The sequence below is a fragment of the Macrotis lagotis genome, chromosome 6 (assembly GCF_037893015.1).
Source record: "Macrotis lagotis isolate mMagLag1 chromosome 6, bilby.v1.9.chrom.fasta, whole genome shotgun sequence".
Classification (NCBI taxonomy): domain Eukaryota; kingdom Metazoa; phylum Chordata; class Mammalia; order Peramelemorphia; family Peramelidae; genus Macrotis; species Macrotis lagotis.
In genome coordinates this window covers 44,193,275-44,214,016 of record NC_133663.1, presented here as the reverse complement: position 1 = coordinate 44,214,016, position 20,742 = coordinate 44,193,275, and the positions used below count along the sequence as shown (strand labels likewise).

Genomic DNA, 20,742 nt, shown 5'->3' with positions numbered 1-20,742 from the left:
TGAGTAATCTGATATAGGCTATGCATGTACAGTCATCTTCAACATATTCTCATATGAGCTATGCTGAGATAAAAGAATTAGAACTAAAAGGAAAAAAAAACTTTAGTGTTAGGGAGGCCCAATTTTGATCCATAAATTCATTGGGAAACATGTTCTAGTGCCAGAATTATGCTTACAAAGATTGGAATTCTTGCAACCTTTTGTGGAGATAGGGAAATAAGCTTCTTGAGGGTTGGGACTATTTCTTGCTTACTATTTTTCCAGTAAGAACCTGGAAGTTGGTAGATACATAATAAATGGTTTTTGGATGAGTTTGCTAATTCTAAAGCACAATGAATGAAAGAACAGATCTTAATTCTAACCCCAGCTCTCTGATTACTGTTCCTCTCTGGGACTCAGTTTCCTTTTCCATAAAATGGGGGGGATCAAATTAGATGAGGTTTCATCTGTCTCCAAGTCTAGGATCCTTTGTATAATTGTTTTCTGAGGTCTTTTCCCTCTTTGCTCTAAAATTCTGTCTTCTAGTCACTCAACAAACATTTGTCACCAATGCTATCCTAAGAACCAGACATCCAAGAAAGGTCCAGAATCTCTGCTTTCGAGGAGTTCACGTTCCAGTATAGGAGACAACACACAAACAGCTGCCTACATAGAAATACATATGAAGTAGACCAAAGGTTAGCACTGGGAGATGAGGTGGGATCTGAGCTGAGTCTTGGAAGTGTTCTGCATTCTAAGGTCCCTGTGGCCTGCTTAGTGACAGCTCTCTCAAACTCACTTGCAGAAAGAACTTCTAATCAAGAAAACCTTGAAGAGCTTGAAATGGTCTTTATGCTAAGTGCCAGGATATGAGAAAGACCTCTTGGCCTAGGGATGCAAGTGTAGAGACCATGGTCTGATCCTGGTTTTGTCTCTGGGTAGCTCTGTGACCTTGGGACACTCACTTCCCCCTCTTAAGTTTCCTTCCAGACAAAATGAGGTCTCTTAACAGTTCTAACATTCTAGGACCTGTTGAGATCTAGGCCTGGGCTACTCTGGGTACATGTGAGAACAGGAGTCTTGGCAGAGAGGAATAAGGTTATAGAAGGAACATGTAGTAGGCATGTCCCTCACTCATTTTACAAGAAAGAAAACTAACATATGCAGCAAGATACAGAAGTGGAATTCAAACCCTGGTCATGAACAGGACCTCAGAACTGTGTATACAAAGAAATGGGAGAGTCCTCCCAAAACATTCACTGGGTGCCTGTTTTCTATTGTTTTCAGCTGGATGACTGGGGGAAAGCTTCTTAAGAACATAGCTGACTCAAAGTGCAATGGTCAGACATCTGAGGGTTGATTTGAGGCCCATAGATTTAGAGTTGGAAGAACCTTAGAGGTCATGGAATCCAAACTCCCTTTTTACAAATAAGTAAACTGAGGGCTGATATGACTTAAATTAACTTGTCCATGGCTGGTATCTGAGGAAGGATTTGAACCTAAATCTTCCTGATTCCATGTCCACACCCTGCCCAGTGTTACTGTGTTGTCTCCTGGACTAGATGATCTTGAAAGTTCCTTCCAGGACTGGCTTTCTTTATGACTTTATATGACACCAGTGTGCATATTTAAGGGAACTAAGGTGGACCAACTTGAGCCACTCATGTGTTTTTTTTTCAGTCATGTCCAGCTCTTTGTGACCTCATTTGAGATTTTCTTGGCAAAAATACTGGAATGGTTTGCCATTTCTTTTTCCAATTTATTTTGTAAATGAGGCAACTGAGGTAAACAGTATTAAGTGATTGGTTCAGGGTCAACAACTACTAAATGTCTAAGGCAGGATTTGAACTCATAAAACTGAGTCTTCTAGGCCAGACACTCTATCCCCTGAGCCACCTAGCTGCCCCAGAAGCTTGATGGGTGGCCCCTTGCTTTGCTGCATTCCTCTTTGATGATTTCCACATTTTCCTTCTGTGCTCTGAAGGGCCCCACACCTGGCAGAGATGAAATCCAGGCCCTTGGCTTTCTGGTCCCTTCCAGGAGGGAAAAATTAAGTAAACTCTGACAAATGTAGCCAAGTAGGTGAAGGGGGCCTTTGGCCCAGCTCCTCAGGCACATTTTTTTCAGAGTCTGAGGTCTCTTTTCATAGGCTCTGGAGACAATGGATCTATGTTTATGGAAGGCATGGACTTGTTGATGAATCTCTGCAGCAACAATGAATTTTTAAAGATCTATCACTAATGGTTCCAATCAATGAGGAGTTGATTTTGTCAGTCCAAAAAACAAGTGGGGTATGGGGCTACATTAAGTGGCTTATAGCATTCAGGGAGAAGAGGGTAATAGTTTAGATTATTCATGCCCTGCTCCAACCACATCCGATCTATTCTGGGATCCCCATTTTAGGAAGGACACCTGAAGGACTTGGAGGACATCCAGAAGAGGGTGATCAATAAGAAGCCATGTGTCAGGCTCTGAGTTAAGTACTGGGGGCAGGGGGAGGGACAACCAGGATGTTAAAGGGTCTTGAGCTCAGGCCACATGAGGATGAGAATTGGAGAGAGGAGAAGAGATAATTCAGTGATGCAAGGCTGACTTTTAGTCTATTGCATGGAAGAGGATGAGGATTATTTTCCTTGGCCCCAAAGGCAGAACTGGGAGCAATGAGGGTAATTTAGGTTTGAGATAAAGAAAAACTTCCTAGCAATTAGAGCTATCCTAAAATGGAATGGACTGCCTTGGTAAGTGGAGGTTGGATGATTACTTGTTAGGGATGTCCTAGTGGGAGTTCTTGACTGGTTGTGTGACAGAGATTATAGGATCATAGTCCTGGAACTGACAGGGACTTTGGAGGCCAGGAAGTTCAAGACCCTCCTTTGGTTGGGTCAGACAGCCCTTAGAGGTCCCTTCCAATGCTGAGATTCTGGGAATCTAACAGCTAGCTGATTTAGGGGAAAAATTATATTTTCAGATGAAATTAGGCCAAATCTAATAATACCACAAGTAACTTAGAGCTTATTTGTTATCCATAAGCTCACTTCCTATGCAGGTCCCAGACATTATTCTTTCACCTTTTATTGACATATCTCGGGGGACTGCTTCAATTCAGCATGTTTTATTTTAAAAATGAAAAATTTCATTTTTAAACTTGCTGTTTGTGGTTTGTAGTTTTGCTGGGACCATTCCAAAATTTATTTATTTTAATTAATTAAAGATTTTATTTATTTTGAGTTTTACAATTTTTCCCCCATCTTATTTCCCTCCCCACCCCAGAAAGCAATTTGTCAGTATTTACATTGTTTCCATGGTATACATTGATCCAAATTGAGTGTGATGAGAGAGAAATCATATCCTTAAGGAAGAAACAAAGTATAAGAGATAACAAGATCAGACAATAAAATATCAGGTTTTTTTTCCTAAATTAAAGGGAATAGTCCTTGAACTTTGTTCAGACTTCATGGTTCTTTTTCTGGATACAGATGGTATTCTCCATTGCAGACAGCCCCAAATTGTCCCTGATTGTTGCACTGAAAATGAGCGTGTCCATCAAGGTTGAACATCACCATGGGACCATTTTTAAAAGCCAGTTGGGAACCCCACCAGGAGAGAGGCATCACAGTGTGGTCAGTAGAGAATGATTCTTTTAGATCCCTTCTGCCTGGCCCAGCTTCTGACATGGTCATATTATATGACCACACATAAATCATTTAACCTTTTAGTGCCTAGGTAATTCTCTAAGATGGAATTGCCAATCTGCAGCAGGGAAAAGAATTTACATACCAGGAATTTCTTACACATAAATTCTCACTATGAGAACCCTGACAAAATCTGACACAACAATAACAATTTAAAAAAAAACCAAAAATCTAACCAGGATAAACACGAATAAAAGTCAAACTGGAGAGAGCCTTTTTCACAGAAATGTTCCATTGTGGAGGGGAATATCCTTTCTTCTTAGCTCTGCCCTCCTTGCTTCCCTGGCTTCCTTCAAGGTTCAGTTGAAACCCTCCCTTCTGGAAGAGACTTTTTTCAGTTTTTCCCTTCCCAGTTGTTAGTATCTTTCCTGTGAAATTGTTTTTTTTTTTGTTTGTTTTGCCAGGCACTGGGGGCAAGTAACTTGCCAAGGTCACACAACTAGTAAGCATCAAGCATTTGAGATAGGATTTGAACTCAGATCCTCCTGACTCTGGGGTGGTGCTCTATCCACTGCCCCATTATCTTCCATTTGCACTGTATATATCTTGTACATAGCTAGTTGTTTACATGCTTTCTCCTCATTAGACTACCATCTCTTTGAGGGCAGGGATCCTTACAGCTTGGTAGTATCTGACACAGAGTAAGCCCTTAATAAATGGTTGCTGCCTGCCATATTAGCCTTCCTTCTGTGCTTGGGGAGGGCACTGGGAGAGGAGTCAGGATGGGTCACTAGGTCACACTGCATACATATTGGAGGTTTCATGAAAGACAAATCTGGAGTTGGCTTTTGGGCTGAGACTTTGGAGACCTGTCACTGAACTGAGACCGAGGTCACTATTTTCAGGACAGTATTATCACTCCTCATCTCAGAGGACCCAGCAGCCTGACAGTCTGGAAGGGATCTCATTATCACTGCAGAGAGCAGTTGATGGAATAGCCCAGGGGCTGACAGGCCGCAGGTGCTTCTGGAGCCTCATTAGCAAAGGCATTTGGGGCTCCAGGGTCTCAGGGTCTGAGCTGGGATTAGCTGCCTCCCTCAGCACCAGGCTTTGCTGCTCAATCAAATCAAGAATTAACCTCTTGCTTCTTTTCAAAACAGTCTTGGGGTTAGCCACATTTCAGTTTTACATTTGGGAGTTTAACTACCTGGAAGTTGGCTGATTTGCCATGTATCACAAAATAATTCTTTCTTGCTGGACCTTCATGTTTCATAGAGCATCTTGGCAGAACCAGCCTAATTGGGTGAGGAAAGGCACAAATGATTTCTGTACATCCTTGGAGGGTAGCTAAATGGTGAAGTTGATAGAAGAATTGGCATCAGGAAGAGCTGCACTGAAATCTTGCTTCAGACTCTTAGCAACTGTGTGACCCTTGGCAAGTCACCTCTTGTGCCTCAGTTTCCATAATTGTAAAATTAGAATAGTAGCATATATCTTTTACCCTTAAGGTTGTGATGAGGATAAAACAAGAAGACATATACAAAGTACTTTTACAAAGTCCTACATAAATGTTGCATGTTATTATTGTTCTTATCTGTGGGCTAAGCTTTCTTAGAAAGAGGATTTGGACTAGACCTAGGGCCTTGAAGTCTCTTCCAGTTCTAGATCTAAGACCCTATGAATTTCTAGGGTCTGCTGAGCTGCTAAATCCAGGTGGCACATTGCATCATCCCCTCCCAGAATTGCTTTGCCCTAAGGATCATAGGACCTTTCCATCGGACTTGCAGCTGAAAGCTTTCATATGTGTTGTCTTCCCTATTAGAATGTGAGCTCCTAGGGGCAGCTAGGTGGTGAAGTGGATAGAGCGTCAGCCCTGGAGTCAGGAAGACTGAGAATAGGCCTGTCTGACTCTTCTATTTGAATCCCAAGGACTAAGAGGAGCTTAATAAATGTTTGTTCCATCCATCCACCCATCTATCCATCCACCCACCCACCCATCTATCCATCCATACATCAATCCATCCATGCATCCATCCATCCATCCATCCGATATTGTAATTGGTCGCAATTTGGACTAGCTAACTTTTGAGATCTTTCAGTTTGTATATTCTGAGATTCTATAAGAACTCCAAGTCAAGTCACAATCTATTGACTAAAAAAATTCTACAGCTTTTCCCTTTGGAACCTGGACAGAGGCTGCTTTGGAAATCGATTTCTGGTGTATCTGGAACGGATCCAAACCCACCCTGCTCCCACATGTCCTGTGAATCTGTCAGCCAAATACTAAAACTAATATCCGGAAACCAGTAGACTGTGCTTCCCAGGGTGAGGTTTAATACAAATGTTCCTGCTGCCCCTAGAATGGACCTGGGCAGGCAGGAGGAAGCCAATAGCTTTGGAATGTATGGATTCATTTGGCAACTGGAAGCTTTGTCAAGCATAATTTGATCCTGAGTCACTCCTGATGATAACATGATAGTAGAGAGATCCATTGGGCTTATTACAAGATAAAAGGAAAGCATCTTCTCCTCTAAGCCCAGAATGTACCCAGACCCTCCCTCCTATGCTCTCATCTTCCCTGCTTCTGCTAATGGCACAAAGTATTACATGGAGCAAAGAGGAAAATTTAAATTAAAATCCAAGCATGACATTGGGCAAGGCACTTAGCTTCTCATTCCTCAGTTTACTTATCTGTAAAATATTTGGACTCAATGTTTTATGAAATCCCATTTGGCTCTAAATCGATGATTCTTCCAGTTTTCCAGGTTTGGAGTTCTTTTTGATACTTTCTTTTCTCACGGTCCCCTTAGCTAATCTCCTAGGCTTCTTATTGTGTAAGAGTTCTCCAAATCTAGCCCAGCTTGTGTTCACCATGCTGCTCTGAGGCTATTTTTTCATGCCTTGACTCTTCATTCTAGCTTCTGTCCTGGGACCTTGAGCTCCCCGATTGTGATCGTTTTCCATATCCAAACTGAACCAGATTACCAACAGTATTCTTAAGCTTTCTAGATGTCATGCCAACCTCCTGACCCACTTATTCCTGCCATCCTCTATTTTTCACTCTATATTCTGGCTATATAATATCTCAAAACCATATTACCATTCCTGAAAAGGACATGTTCATCAATTAGTCTGTGACTCCACTATTCCTGTGGCTTTCCAAAACAAAATATTCCTTCCTGGTCACTTTCTTACATGTGTTGTCTTCCCCTTCCTTGAGGATAGGGACTCTCTTGCTTTTTTTTTTTTTTTGTATTTTTATATGCAATACTTAGTCTGCTACAATGCTTCTTTTTTCATTCATTCATCACTTATCAAGCCTTGTCAATTTTACTTTCACAATTATCTCTAGAGTCTACTCTCTCCCTTTATTTCACTTTGTGGTCAACACTCAAGAGATAGAAAGGGTGAAGTTGTCCACAATTGGTGTCAAGAGAGACTTGGGTTTTTAGATTGACTCTGATACTTATGGTTGTTCCATCCTGGAGAAATCATTTCAGCTTTGTGGGCCTCAGCATCTCTTCACTTACATAGCTAAGGCACCCCAGGATGAACCCTCATCACCTCTTAGGTGGAATATTGAATTGCCTTCTAATTGATTTTCCTGCCTCAAACCTTTCCCAACTCCAAATCCCTTCTGTTGTTTTTCATACAAGACCCACCATCTCCTATATCCTCCCATTCCTGAAATGTTCTCCCTGCTCACCTCAGCTCCTGACTCCCTTTAAGACTCAGCTCAAATCCTACCTTCGTGCAATCCCAACTAGGGATTTTCCTTCTATGATTCCTTTCTGTTTACACTTTGTGTAACTTATATGAACCTAAATATTTTCATATTTTCTCCCCCATCAGAATATTAGCTTGTCCAGGGCAGGGACAATGATGACCTTCATCTTAAAAATTCTCTACTTCAGGACCTTTAATATTGTTTAATATTAAATTTAATAATAACCATTTAATTGAGTTGAACTTAATAATAATTTGTTTTAATAATTATTTTTTAATTTAATTTAATAATTATTACTATTGGTTTAGATGTAGATTGGGTGATATAAATTACAGATGAATGGGTGACTTTATTTCAAGAGTCAGCCTCAAGGGTTACACTGGTCTGAATTCCTAAATTCACATATTTATAGCTAGAAAAGGGACTTTGGAGACAGTCTAAGTCAATCCCCTCATTTTATATTGGACAGAACAAAAGGCCAGAGAAGTGAACTAATTTGATCTAAGTCTCAGAGGCAGTAAGTGTTAGAGGTGAGTTTTAAACCTTACTATACTACATTGCTTTGCCAGAATAACCTCCAAATAGTACATAACTTAGATGTCAAAGGTGATGTTATGAGCAAATTCAAAAGCAAGTAAAAAATTACTTTCATGATCTTTGGATGGGGAAGACTTCACGACTGTCCAGTGGCAGAGAAGATCACAGAAGATAAAGTGGACAATTTTAATTAAATAAAATTTAAAAATTCAAAAAAATTCAAAAACAAAAATCTAATACAATTGAAATGAGAAGGGAAATGGATAGCTCGGGGGGAAAAATCTTGGCAGCAAATTTCTTAGATAAAGGTCTCATGGGGACCTATTTGAAGATCTATTTAAAATTTATGATTAAGAGACATTCACTGATACATAAAGGGCTAAAGGATTTCTTTCTTTGAAATCTGTTGCCCAAAGGGCATCTTCAAATTTACTTTTTTCACTGGCCTTTCTGCAAGAAGGAAACTTGCTGCTGTTTGCTGCTACTGCAGCAAGAGTGACAAGGGTGTGGTAGTCAATGAGAAAAGCTCACCTGGATGTGGCTACTGGAAAGGGGTAGAGAAAAGTAATCTGTGGATGGGACAGCTGGACAGTAGGGCCTGGAGTCAGGAAGACTCATCTTGGTGAGTTTATATCTGACCTCAGATACTTACTTACTAGCCATGTTGGCCTCAATTTTTTTTTAAGGCTTTTTGCAAGGTAAATGGGGTTAAGTGACTTGCCCAAGGCCACACAGGTAGGTAATGAAGTGTCGGAGATCGAATTTGAATTCAGGTACTCCTGACTCCAGGGCTGGTGCTCTATCCACTGCCACCTAGCTGCCCCCCACAATTTCTTCATCTGTAAAATGAGCTGGAGAAGGAAAATTCCAAATGGAACCACAAAGAGATTGAAAGAACAAAGTTTCCTATTTTGTCCAATTATGCTTTCAAAAATACAACATTTATTTATTTCCCCAATTATATGTAAAGATAATTTTTATTTTGTAAAGTTTTCTCTCTTCCCTTCCCCCACCCTAGGATAACAAGTAATAGGATATACAAATCCATCTTGTTACACATGTTTCTATATTAGTCATGCTGTGAAAGAAGAATCAAAACAAAAAGAGAAAAACCACCAGAAGTAAAAAACAAAAGATAGATTTTAAAAAATGTTTTTTGATCTGCATTCAGATTCTATAGTTCTTTCTCTGGATGTGGATTTGCCTAATTATTCTTATTGATTAGGTGTTAAGTTCAAATGGCAAGGGTATTTGTCAAGGGCAATTAAATTTCAGAACTCTGGGACCCATGCAGCTTAGTTCTTAAAGGGGAGAAAATAGAGATTCAAATATGTAACTTACCCATGGTAGCACAATTCACAGAATCAGAGTTGGAAGGGACCCCAGAGACTTATTTAATCCAATCCATACTCCCAAATGAATCCTTTTTACAACAACCCCATCGTCTGGTCTTCTATCCTTTGCATAGAGATCTCCAGTAGAAGGAATCTTCCACATCCCATGGCACAGCTCTAACAAAGAGGAAGTTCTTCCTTACTAGAGGCCAAATATGTCACCCTGTACCTTTTACCCATTACTCCTACAGTTTAGTAAAAAAAGCAAGATTTTGATTTCACATGTCACAAAATCTTTCCCAGGCACCAAACTTAAAGAGTTTTGATGTGCCAATAGCTGAGATCAGGAGATAAAGCACTGATCAAAGTAACAAATATTTGGCTTTTGGAAAATAGTTGGTGAATATGATAATGTACCTTCCCCCCCTAAGGTTTTTACTCTTACATTCATCTTCAGTCATGGCAGATATGGCTACACCATAATTTAGTATAGCCCTCTGAGGCTTTCAAAGTTCTTTAAGACTTCTCTGCTAGTATACTATCTAAGGGCAGAAATACAGTTTTCTGGGTTTGGTACTTGAATTGCCTCAGACCCTATATTTGATGGTAACAGAATGAGTTAGTTTAGGATTTCTTTCTTTGACTATAGATTTTTCCAGATGAATTAGGGCTCCATGAGTTAGAAGAATGGGTCAATAAGAAGCAGAACGGATGCATGTTTTTTCTTCCAGGTCGCCTTACTTTTCCTATATGATGTATACTTACTTGTTATAGGGGGGAAACACTGGAACTCATTTCTATGCCTATCATTTGCTATGGTCAAATGATTGAATTTCAATTTCTTTTTCTGCAACGTGGAGGTAATTCGGACCTACTCTTATGGTGAGGATTAAATAAAATTATCTATTTCCATATATTTATATCTAATAGATAGCTATGTTTATTGGCTTTGATACATTAATATCAATTATGGATATATAATATAGCAATGTATATATAAAGATACTGGTCTAGATATTGTCGACAAAGGTACAGATATAAATCATGAGATAGAGACATTTAGATGTAGATATGGGTGATGTAGATTATAGATATAGATGCTATAATAAATTTAGACAGATTATATAGGTAGAGATAGAGAGAATTAGATAGTTATAAATATAGATGACAGTAAATTTAGATATGATATATGGATTATATAAATAGATATATAGTATTTTGTAACCCTCAAGGTATCACATTGGATATCCTGGCTTTTTAATTTTCCTTCAGTTTCACTACTTCTGTTTTTCCTCACTAGTGTCCTTCCATCCCTTTTTCCCTCTCAGTTCTCCCTGTCCATCACATCCATTCTAGTTTCCTTTTCTTCCTTTCAAAGTCTTAGCTCCATAGTTAAATTGTCCTTTACTTTTGGATTCCTTGATCCTTTGTCCAGCTCATGTTCGGTTAATCTTCAGCTCCAGGTCATGCCTACCATTTGTCCTCTCCACTCCTTCTGAGCTGCCAATCACTCTGGTAGGCAGTCATACGACCATGTTGATAACTTGACCTATTGCAGAATTGTGTTACCTAGCCTCAGGTGGGCCCTCACTCTGCACGGTAATCCTTTTTTCCCCTTCCCTGCCAGGCTCTCCAGTATGTCCCTGTGGGAGCTGTTTCCTTTTTGCCTCTGTTAGTTAATACTGCAAGACCTTCTGTTTTGTCAGTAGACCTTTTCTGTTTTGCTCTAGTGTCCAAGGATGAAGTCATCTTCCTGCCCCTGTTCTTGGACCCTCTTGCCATTCCCTCTTTCCAAACTGATCATTCTCCATCTCACCCCCTCACCTCTTTAATCTTTTCTTATTTACTAGGTCTTTTCCTCTGCTGCTTAGAAATGTGCTCTAGACATCATGGTGGAAAAAGTTTTGGATTGGGTTGTGCAGTCCTTCTTGGCCACTTTGTGAAATTTTGAGCAAGTCTCTTACACTTTCTTGGTCTCAGTTTTCTCATCTGTAAAATGGCAGCCATTCAAATAGATAACTTTTAAGGTTCTTCTTGACTTTATATCTGTGATCCATGCTATATGGTTGTTGCAGTCTAATTCTTTTCATCACACTTGGATGGAAATCAGAGAGAAATGATCCTACAACAGATTGCTTTTCTGTGATTTTTTAAAAAAATGTTTAATGTCCTGCAGACAATCACACAAATAGATAAAATGGCTGCTTTTTGATATTTTTGACATTTTTTTTATATTGGGACATCTAAACAATTACTCAGTTGGTATTTAACATGTGCTTACTATGACCAAAAACTCAGCTGATATCTGAGAATACAAAGAGAATAGTCCTTGCCATCAAAGAGCTTACATTCTAATGGTACAACAAGACAAGATGATGGGGATGATATGTACACCATCCTTTTCACAAAGACATATTTCTCCTACTATATCCCTAGATTTTGGAAGGTCTGCATTTTGCATTATTCAGAGATTATGAGTATTTGATATGACAATATAAAAAACATTGTTCTGAAATTTTTAGGGTTCAATGTTGTATCTGGGTTAGAGAAAGCAGTTTTATCTGTGATGATGGTCTCATTGTAAAAAGTTTATTTGTTGAATTCTCAAGGATATTTTGAGATCTGCATTTGTAGTATGGGTATTTGTTATTTTAAGAAGGCTAACCAGCTTTTGTTGTATAATAATAACTATCAGCTTGTGTCATTTTATTGATTCTAAGTTTTTGTAACATATAGTGACAAGTTTTCCAGTCTCTATTGTTTTCTTGATATTATGAATTGATCAATATGGTTGGGCTCCTTAAGGAAACTTTTTCTGTAATTTCTAGTGGCGAAGAGTTAGTCTTAAATTGCTATTATAAGCCCTTCCGTTTGAACCAAAAAAAAAAATCTATAAGGCTCAGTACTTGCTTGATTTTTTTATTGTTGTTGACATATTATCGATTGTGTTTATATAGTTGTTACCCATGGAGGAACTTTTGATTCCACTCTATGATCATGATCTTAGCAGTTTCATGGATACCGTCCAAAATTAAACCACTCTTGTTACATTATACAAATTATACAAATCCTTTGGCATAGCATCAATCTTTACTATTTCTTTCTTTCTTTTTTTTGATTAGGCAGTGGGGTTAAGTGACTTGCCTAAGGTCACACAGCTAGGTGATTATTAAGTGTCTAAGTCTGGATTTGAACTCAGGTCCACCTGACTCCAGAGTTGGTGCTCTATCCACTGCACCACCTAGCTGCCCTACTATATCTTAGTGGGAGGATATTCTCTTGGTCCAAAAGCATTTTTATAAATTATGAATTTATACTTGATGAGAAAGTATTAAACTTTCCAAAATTACCTTAAGGAATGTTTCATGTGTTTGGTTACTATTATATGAATTTTTGTTAGTATTCTTTTAAATCTATTATGTTTCATTTTCCAGCTCTGAAAGTGTTTATTAAGACTAGTCGTTTGTAGGTGGTGATTTCTTTAAATGTGTTATTATCCATTGAGCTTTGATTTAAGAACACCACCAAATCTCTTGATATGCACAGTCTCATCTTTTGCTTTGATTGCCTTAAGTATGCTATGTCTTACCTGGAAGAGATCAAGGCATTTGTAATTATTTGCTTTGTCATTTGTTTCTGTTTGGCATCTGAATTCAAGTTTGAATTGTTTAGTCTCAATCATTACTTGATCTATGTTTTTTTAAAAAAAGTACATTTATTGGCATTTCCATTGGAAGGAGAAGTTTTTCATTTAGGTCAAATGATTAATAAGACATTTTGATATGACTACCTCTTTATTTTAGAGGCCCTACTCAGTTCTATTTAGTAGCACTAATAATGGGTTTCAGACTAGACAGAATTGCCAATGATTTAAACTGTGTCCCTGAAAGATGATGCATTTTATATAAATTGTTTTGAATAATATGTGGGGACTTGGTTTGAATGGGCAATGATTTTCTGTGAAAACATCAAATACTCTAGCATTTTTACTTTATTTGGATTTATTTTATGTATTTGTTGAATATAAATAAGCTATGAGTGCACAACTGAGTCAGAGGCTTTGCAACCATCAATAATGGTAGTGTAAGTATTGTGGTACTTTCAGGCAACTTGTTCAATAACAATCAGATAATTAATAAGTCATTCTTCATATTCCTGGGACCTTTAGAGGAGGTGATCTTGTTCCTCAGCTGGTATTTTATGGATATTTTTAGTGGTATAGCTATGAATGCTTTGTATGAAGTACACAAATGCATGATTGGTTTGATTCAGAGAGGTCCCATGTCCTTGTCTTTTGGTGAATAGACAAGGACTGCCTACTATTAAGGAAAAGAAGAGGTCAGGCTTGTCCCCTTGTGCTGGTGAAATACTTTGCTGGTAATTCATGCACATTGTAAAGTGTCTGAGTGAATAATTATGGTTCTTATCCAGAATGTTTCCCTTTACACTTTTGCAGAGAAGACACAGTTTCAATCACCTCCCTATCTAACTGTTCTGATGTTTGTTGTATTAATGGTGTGCATGCTTTCTGTCTTATCTGATTGAACTTGTGTTCTCATTGTGTTGGATTTCTTGGGACCAGAAAGATGACCAGCTGTTCTTTTAATCCCCCCTCCTTCCTGAACTCACTCTCTCTCTCTCTCTCTCTCTCTCTCTCTCTCTCTCTCTCTCTCTTCTGATATCTTTACTTCTTAAACCCATGGAAAGAATTTTTGTTCACTTTGTACTTTTTGATTTTTTGTTTTTAATGGCTAATTGGGAAACCTAGAATCCCTAACATGCCTTTGTTCTTTATTTTCAATTCTTTATACTTCTTCTTTGTCACTCTGAGTGATGGCATTCAGGTTCTTTACTGAACATACCACAGAGGGGTTGGCAAGATTCTCCCACACTTTTCTAGAGTTCTTCAACAGCGTTTCAGTCACCTCTGCCATGCTGGTGTTTGCTGTCTGTCCTTGGAAATGTTCTTAGATGGCCTTACTGTGGCCATGACCAAGTCAAGTCAAGTTAACACATATTTAGTAAGTGTTTCCTAGATAGGGGCACAGAGGTAACCACAGTCCAGAAGGCCAAAAGCAGAGCCAGGAGAGAAGGGAAGAATGGCCAGCTGGGGCCATTCCTCAAAATGGAGGATCTAGGAAGAACTCCACAGTGGGAGAAGGAGGCTCCCTGGGGGAAAGAAGGACACAGCAGTTAAGGAAACATCTAGGGAAGAGCCAGTTGAGGAATGATGGCAGGGTCTTCTGGGAGAGAAAAGAACCTCTGAATGAAATGACTACTACATACTATATATATATATATATATATATATATATATATATATAGTATGTATATATATAAAATTTACAGGGTTGCTTACATCTTGGTGCCAAACTTAATGTGTACATCCTAAAATGTTTGAACATATTACCATAGAGACTGTCAGGATTTTGCATTAATTACTTTAAATGGTTATAGGTTCTCCAACTTTTTCCTTTAAAAATTTTAGCAGTGGGGCCGGCTAGATGGCGTAGTGGATAGAGCATCGGCCCTGGAGTCAGGAGTACCTGAGTTCAAATCCAGCCTCAGACACTTAATAATTACCTAGCTGTGTGGCCTTGGGCAAGCCACTTAACCTCATTGCCTTGCAAAAACCTAAAAAAAAAATTAGCAACCTCTTTTCATTTTTTCTGGGCTTAGTAATAAAATTATTTCTTTTTTAAAATTAAAATTATAACCCTATTTAACAAAAATCATTTTCTCTTTCTTTCATTATCTCATTGGAGAAATGGTTCATCTTAGAGAGGAGACCTTAGTAGTACATGAATGAAGGTGATGAGGGCAGGAAAAGAAAGGGCCTCTTGAAGAAGATGGGACTTGGGCTGGATTTTAATCATGGGTCTGCTGCTTCTCAGTCATATGATATGGGACAGGTCTTTTGTCCTCAATTTCTACATCTGTAATATGGTGATAAATAGTTACTGCCTGGACATTATTATGCTTTGGTGTCAAATAAGTTAATTTGTATAAATAATTTTAAAAATAATAAAATACAGTATTTTTTCCACTTTTGCTAGGCTTCTTACATCCCTCCTTTCTATGTCTTCCATATTTTTTCCTTCCTTCCTTCCTTCCTTCCTTCCTTCCTTCCTTCCTTCCTTCCTTCCTTCCTTCTTCTCCTTTCTTTCTTCACTTATTTATTGTTCATTCATTCATTTACTACATATCCATTTTTGTGTGTATTTATTCATTCATCCATTTATTTTTTATTTTACCTATTCATTAATTCATTTATTCATCATCCATCCATCCATCCATCCAGTTATTATCTACCTAAGATTTTGCAGCATGGGAGAGACTGACACAGGACCACCATGCCACCTTGTGGTATGGCATTCTGAATTTGTATTGATCTGATAACCATATAATGTAGTGATGTCATCTTGTCCTCTTTGAAAATGTACTACTACTCATCTATCTGTCTTATCTTTCTATCATCTTTCTGCCTAGCAATGTCTGTTTATCTAAACCTATCAAGCTATTCATCCTTCATCCATCCATCCACCCACCCATCTATCATCTATCTATCTAATCTATCTATCTATCTATCTATCTATCTATCTATCTAATATCTGTCTATCTGTCTGTCTGTCTGTCTGTCTATATTACCTGGAGATGGGTCTTAGCCAGACCAGAAGTGCAGTGGTCCTTCACATGCCCTATCTCAATTCTTATTGGCAAATTTTCATCCACTTCATTTTTTCTGACCTATCCCTGATTTTCCTTAGGTAGCCTAGAAGTCTACTACTGGGGTGCTTACATCTTGGTGCCAGGCTTAATGTGGGTATACAGTTGGCTACAGCACAGAACTTTTGAATTAAAGCAAAGCACCAGCCTTGACCTCATCAGCAGTAGGGACTATAGACATAGTCTACCACTCCCTGTCTCCAGTACACTCTTGCCTAGGGCAGCTCGCCCTGGCCCCAGGAGGTACTCAAGGAGTTCCTTGGGCTGGTGTTACATCTCCATATTGACATTAATTCATACCTACTGTTATTTATGCAGTATTTTAAGGTCTGTAAAGAGCTTCACACATATTTTCTCATTTCAGCCTCCTAATATCCCTGCTTTACAGATAAGAAATCTGAAACTCAGAGGAATTTAGGAACTTGTCCAGAATCACCCACCTATAAATTTTGAAGGAGGGATTTGGATCTAGCTCTCCCCTGAGGTGGCATGGTCCAATGAAATCAGCTTTCTCATTAGAACCAGAGAATGTGAATCAATTCTTAAATTGACCTCATACAACTTAAGCAACTTATTTCCTTCTCTGAATTTGTTTCCTCATCTGTAAAACAAAGGGAAGGTAGTATGGTATTATACCAGCACCTTGCATTGAGTACATGGAAAGAACATTGGGTTTGGAGTTCAATTATGTCTGACTCTCCATTATCCCTTTTGGAGTTTTCATGGCAGAGATACTGGAGTAGATTGCCTTTTCCTTCTCCAACTCATTGTTGCAACTGAGGAAACTGAGGTAAAACAGGCCCGAATGACTTGCCCAGGGTCACATAACTAGTAAGTGTCTGAGGTCAGATCTGAATTCAGGAAGATGAGTCTTTCTGACTACTCTGTGCACTATGCTCTATGTGCTGTGACACCACCTAGCTAGTGGACCTGAATTCAAATCTCAGATCTGCCATTTAAAATGGCTATGAATTTATGGAATCTCTTCTTCTCTGGGACTTGATTTTCTCAACTGTAAAATGAGAGGACACTAGATGACTTCTTAGGGTTTTTTTTTTTTTTGCAAGGCAATGGGGTTAAGTGATTTGCCCAAGGCCACACAGCTAGGCAATTAATAAGTGTCTGAGGTCGCATTTGAACTCAGATCCTCCTGACTCCAGGGCCAGTGCTCTATCCACTGTGCCACCTAGCTTCCCCTCAAAATACTAGATGACTTTTTAGAATCTTTCCTCATTTTTCAGAGGTGGGAACTCAGATCCTGGGAGGTGAAATCATTTAGGATCATGTGGTCCTAACATTCCAGGACTAATTCTGTTCCCAACACTCCAGCTGAAGGAAATTTTGGGTCTTTGGCTGGGAAGACATTTCTGGTTTTCTTTTTTGCAAGTGTATTAGGTCTCCTCTCTCTCTCTCTCTCTCTCTCTCTCTCTCTCTCTCTCTCTCTCTCTCTCTCTCTCCCCCCCTCCCTCCCTCCCTCTCTCTCTCCCTCCCTCCCTCCCCCCATTCTGTCCTTCCTCCCTCCCTCTCCCAGTCTCACACCTCCCACATCACAAGTGGATCACAGCTGCCCTTAGTACGAAGGAGTAGCCTTGTGATGGCCTGGAAGGAAGCCTGGTGGTCTCACCGCCAGCTGAGTGCCCCTTTCAAGGCTTTCAACTCCCAGGAGGACAAATTCCATGAATGGTTTCAAATATCCTGTGTGTGTGTCCACATGTGTTTGTGTGTGTGTGTGTGTCAGTGTGTTGTGTCTAAACCTATTAGCCCAGGGGATTTGATTTGCTTTCAACTAATTTATTATTAATGCTCTAATCCTAGCCCTCTCCACATGGCTTACCCAGCCAGTCGGGCTTGACTGCCCTTGACAATGGGGGGGAGGGGAGTTCTGTTTAAGCCTTCACAAATTCCCAGCAAGAAGCTTCCAGCAGTGGCCTGGTCAATGTAAAACGTTGACAGGCATCAGCCCCAAATGCCAGTGGGGGAGTAGGAGGATGTCCTTACTTTCAGCATGATATCTTTTCTTTAAAAAAAAAAAAAGGCTGTCACTAGCTTTTAGTTCAACATAATAATGGTACTTCCTAATAAATTCCCAAGTAATACACATTTACAAAGTCCATCTCCTCTCACCCCAACATTTACTGATTGGTAGCTGAAGGGAGGAGGACGACTTTCATTTTAATAGCATTAAACTAACAAAGGATCAAAGATGGACATTGGAAGGGACCTCTATGGTCAAATTAACCCAACTCTCCTCATTTTACAGATGAGCGAACAGAGACTCAGGAAAGGAAAGTTGCCTAGGTTCATATAGGTAATGAGTGCCTGAGCTAGGATTTGGACCCTCCTTTGATGTCTCTACATAGCATGGAGGTGTCCTTGAATACTCTATGCCAGTGAACTGCAAACTGAGGTAAAGTAAATCTTCCAAGCTAGAAAAAGACTGAGGATGGGACCAGGGATATGCTTTATGTTGGTCATCTGAGAAGTCTGGAAGTCTGGAGATTAGGTCTGGAGAAGCTCATCTCCCCCTGGCTGTAGGGGACAGACTTTTAGATTACACCAGCTCTCTCAAAGGCTTGATGTATATCTGCATTGGGGAAGGGAGTAACAAATCATTGAAATCAAGGGGGCTCTGGACTATAGAAATTTTAGTGTAACATTCTCACTTTGAGACTGAAGATTCCTTCAGGAAACTGCAGTCCTCCAAGTTTTTAATCCAGAGTGTCTATCCATAGCAGGTGTTTAATAAAGGGAAAATGAATGAATGAATGAATGAATCAACAGTAAGTAATTATTAAGCACCAACCATATGCTAGATTTTGTGTTAAATATTAAGGGAACAAGTGCCAAGAATCAGACTATCCTCACTCTCAAGGATTTTACATTCTATCAGGGTACATGATAATAGAGAATATATAGCAAACATATCCAAAACAAATGCAAAGTTCTGGTGATGGAGGTGGGGCTGGCTAGGGAGCATCAGCAGCTGGGAAATCAGAGAAGGCTTCCTGTAGAAGACAGGGCCTGAGCTGAGTTTTGGAAGAAAGAAGGGATTTTCAGGAGTAGAAGTGAGGAGGGAATGTAATCATACACATGGAGGTGAGGGATGTGTTCAGGATTTATGATCAGCAAGAAGTTCAGTTTGACTGTGGGGAGTGTGAGGAGACAGGCGATGAATAATCAGTCTGGAAAGGCTCAGATTAGAGTCAGTTGTGAAGGGTCTGATTTATCAGTTAAATGGGAGGGTTTCTGTTAGATTCTATGAACAGTGAAGCCATTGGAGTTAATGAGCAGGATAGTGTTACGGTCAGACTGGGATTTAGGAAGGACTTTAAGGGCAGCTGAGTGGTTCAATGGATAGGGTGTTGGCTGTGGGGATCAGGAGGACCTGAGTTAAAATCAAATCACTTACTTGCTGCAAGACCCTGCACCACTCACTTTGTCTTAATTGCCTCAAAAAGAAAAAAAAAGGTGGGGGGATGAACTTTAAGGGTGGCTGGGTGGTTCAGTGAATAGAGCATTGGTCTTGGAGTCAGGAGAACCTGAGTTCAAATCCAACCTCAGATACTTGTTGTGTGACCCTGGACAAGTCACTTAACCCTAATTGCCTCAAAAAAAAAAGACGAAAAAGGACTTCACCAACTGTGTGGAAGATGGATTTTAGAGGAGAGACAAAGGGAGAAGAATTAGGAAAACTATTGCAGGATGGAATGAGGGTCTGTATGAGGGTGGTAGCTATGTGAACAGAAAGGGTTGGATGTGAGAGATGTTATGGAATCATCAAAGGCAAAATTTGACACCCGACCCTAGGTAAGAGGGAAGGGTCAAAAATGCACTGGATGGTGGGAGTGATTACTATTATTCTCCTTGATAAGAGATGTGGGAATTGTAGGAAGGCACAGTTTAAACTCAATTAAAACAATGCTCCACTGTTTGCACTTGTTAGAAACTGAGCTCAGGGTTGTGACTGAGCTCCAACACCTTTTTGTCCTTGGCCTGCCAGGAGGCAGGAAAGCTCCCACCCATTTAGGGAGAAGGCGTCCATCCATGCCAAGGGCCTGGGCTCTTGGAGCTGAGCCAGGCCGCCTAGGTTGGGTGCTCACTGGAGGCTGGAATGCCCTGACCTCTCAGCCAGGGGACAGACAGACAGATCCCTCGTTCCTCGTACTTCCTTTGGAATAAAATAGTTGGGGCCCGGCCAGAGTATAATAATTCCTGTGCTCCAGAGGACATACCTCTCTCCCACATTGAATTTGACTATTCATGGGGCAGGGAGAGGAGGGGGGCCTCCTCCGCATGTTATCAGTAGTAGCCAGCTAAGCTCAGGGGAAGCCAACTTCTGTGCGTTCACAGTTGCTTGGAAATCATTTGGATCTGAACACTAAGATTTTTTTTTGTCGTCTTTCAGAAGAGGTTTTTTTTTTAAATTTTGTTTTTGCCTTGATCCTGGCTGGATCACTGTGTTCATTGCTAGGAAAAAGGGCTGAGTTTGCAGCAAAGAAAGTCTGGATAATTCTGGGTCCCTTCTGTCAGTACCAGCCATGGGGAATTCCATCAGGGGGCTGCTCTCCAAATTTGCCAGCTGTATGGAGGCTTTGGCAGCAGGACCCAAGACAGGTGGTAAGTGCCCGGCCTGCTGGTGGGTGACTGCTCTTCTCTGCCCACCTTGAAGATGGGAGAGGTCCTTGCTTAGGACAGAGGGCAAAGCATCCTGGATGAAGTTCATCAAGGTTGTGTGTGTGTGTGTGTGTGTTGGGGGGGGTCTACCTGCACAGGTACCTCATTTGTCTTTTAGAATTATTTCTGTTTT

The 20,742-nt window shown here is 39.9% G+C and overlaps 1 protein-coding gene across 3 annotated transcripts in view; it reads left to right on the top strand.

Annotated features, from left to right (window-relative positions):
• The window catches only part of MCF2L2 (MCF.2 cell line derived transforming sequence-like 2), a 377,565-nt gene that overhangs the window by 19,850 nt on the left and 336,973 nt on the right, over nt 1–20,742 (top strand). Inside the window, exon 1 of one of the 3 annotated variants that reach the window (XM_074191034.1) lies at nt 20,107–20,552. The exons of the other annotated variants lie outside the window; for them this stretch is intronic. Within the exon in view, the coding sequence (XP_074047135.1) occupies nt 20,474–20,552 (79 nt within the window). The 5' untranslated portion in view covers nt 20,107–20,473. Of the gene's footprint in view, nt 1–20,106; nt 20,553–20,742 lie in introns of those variants that run through there. 3 annotated transcript variants of the gene reach the window in all.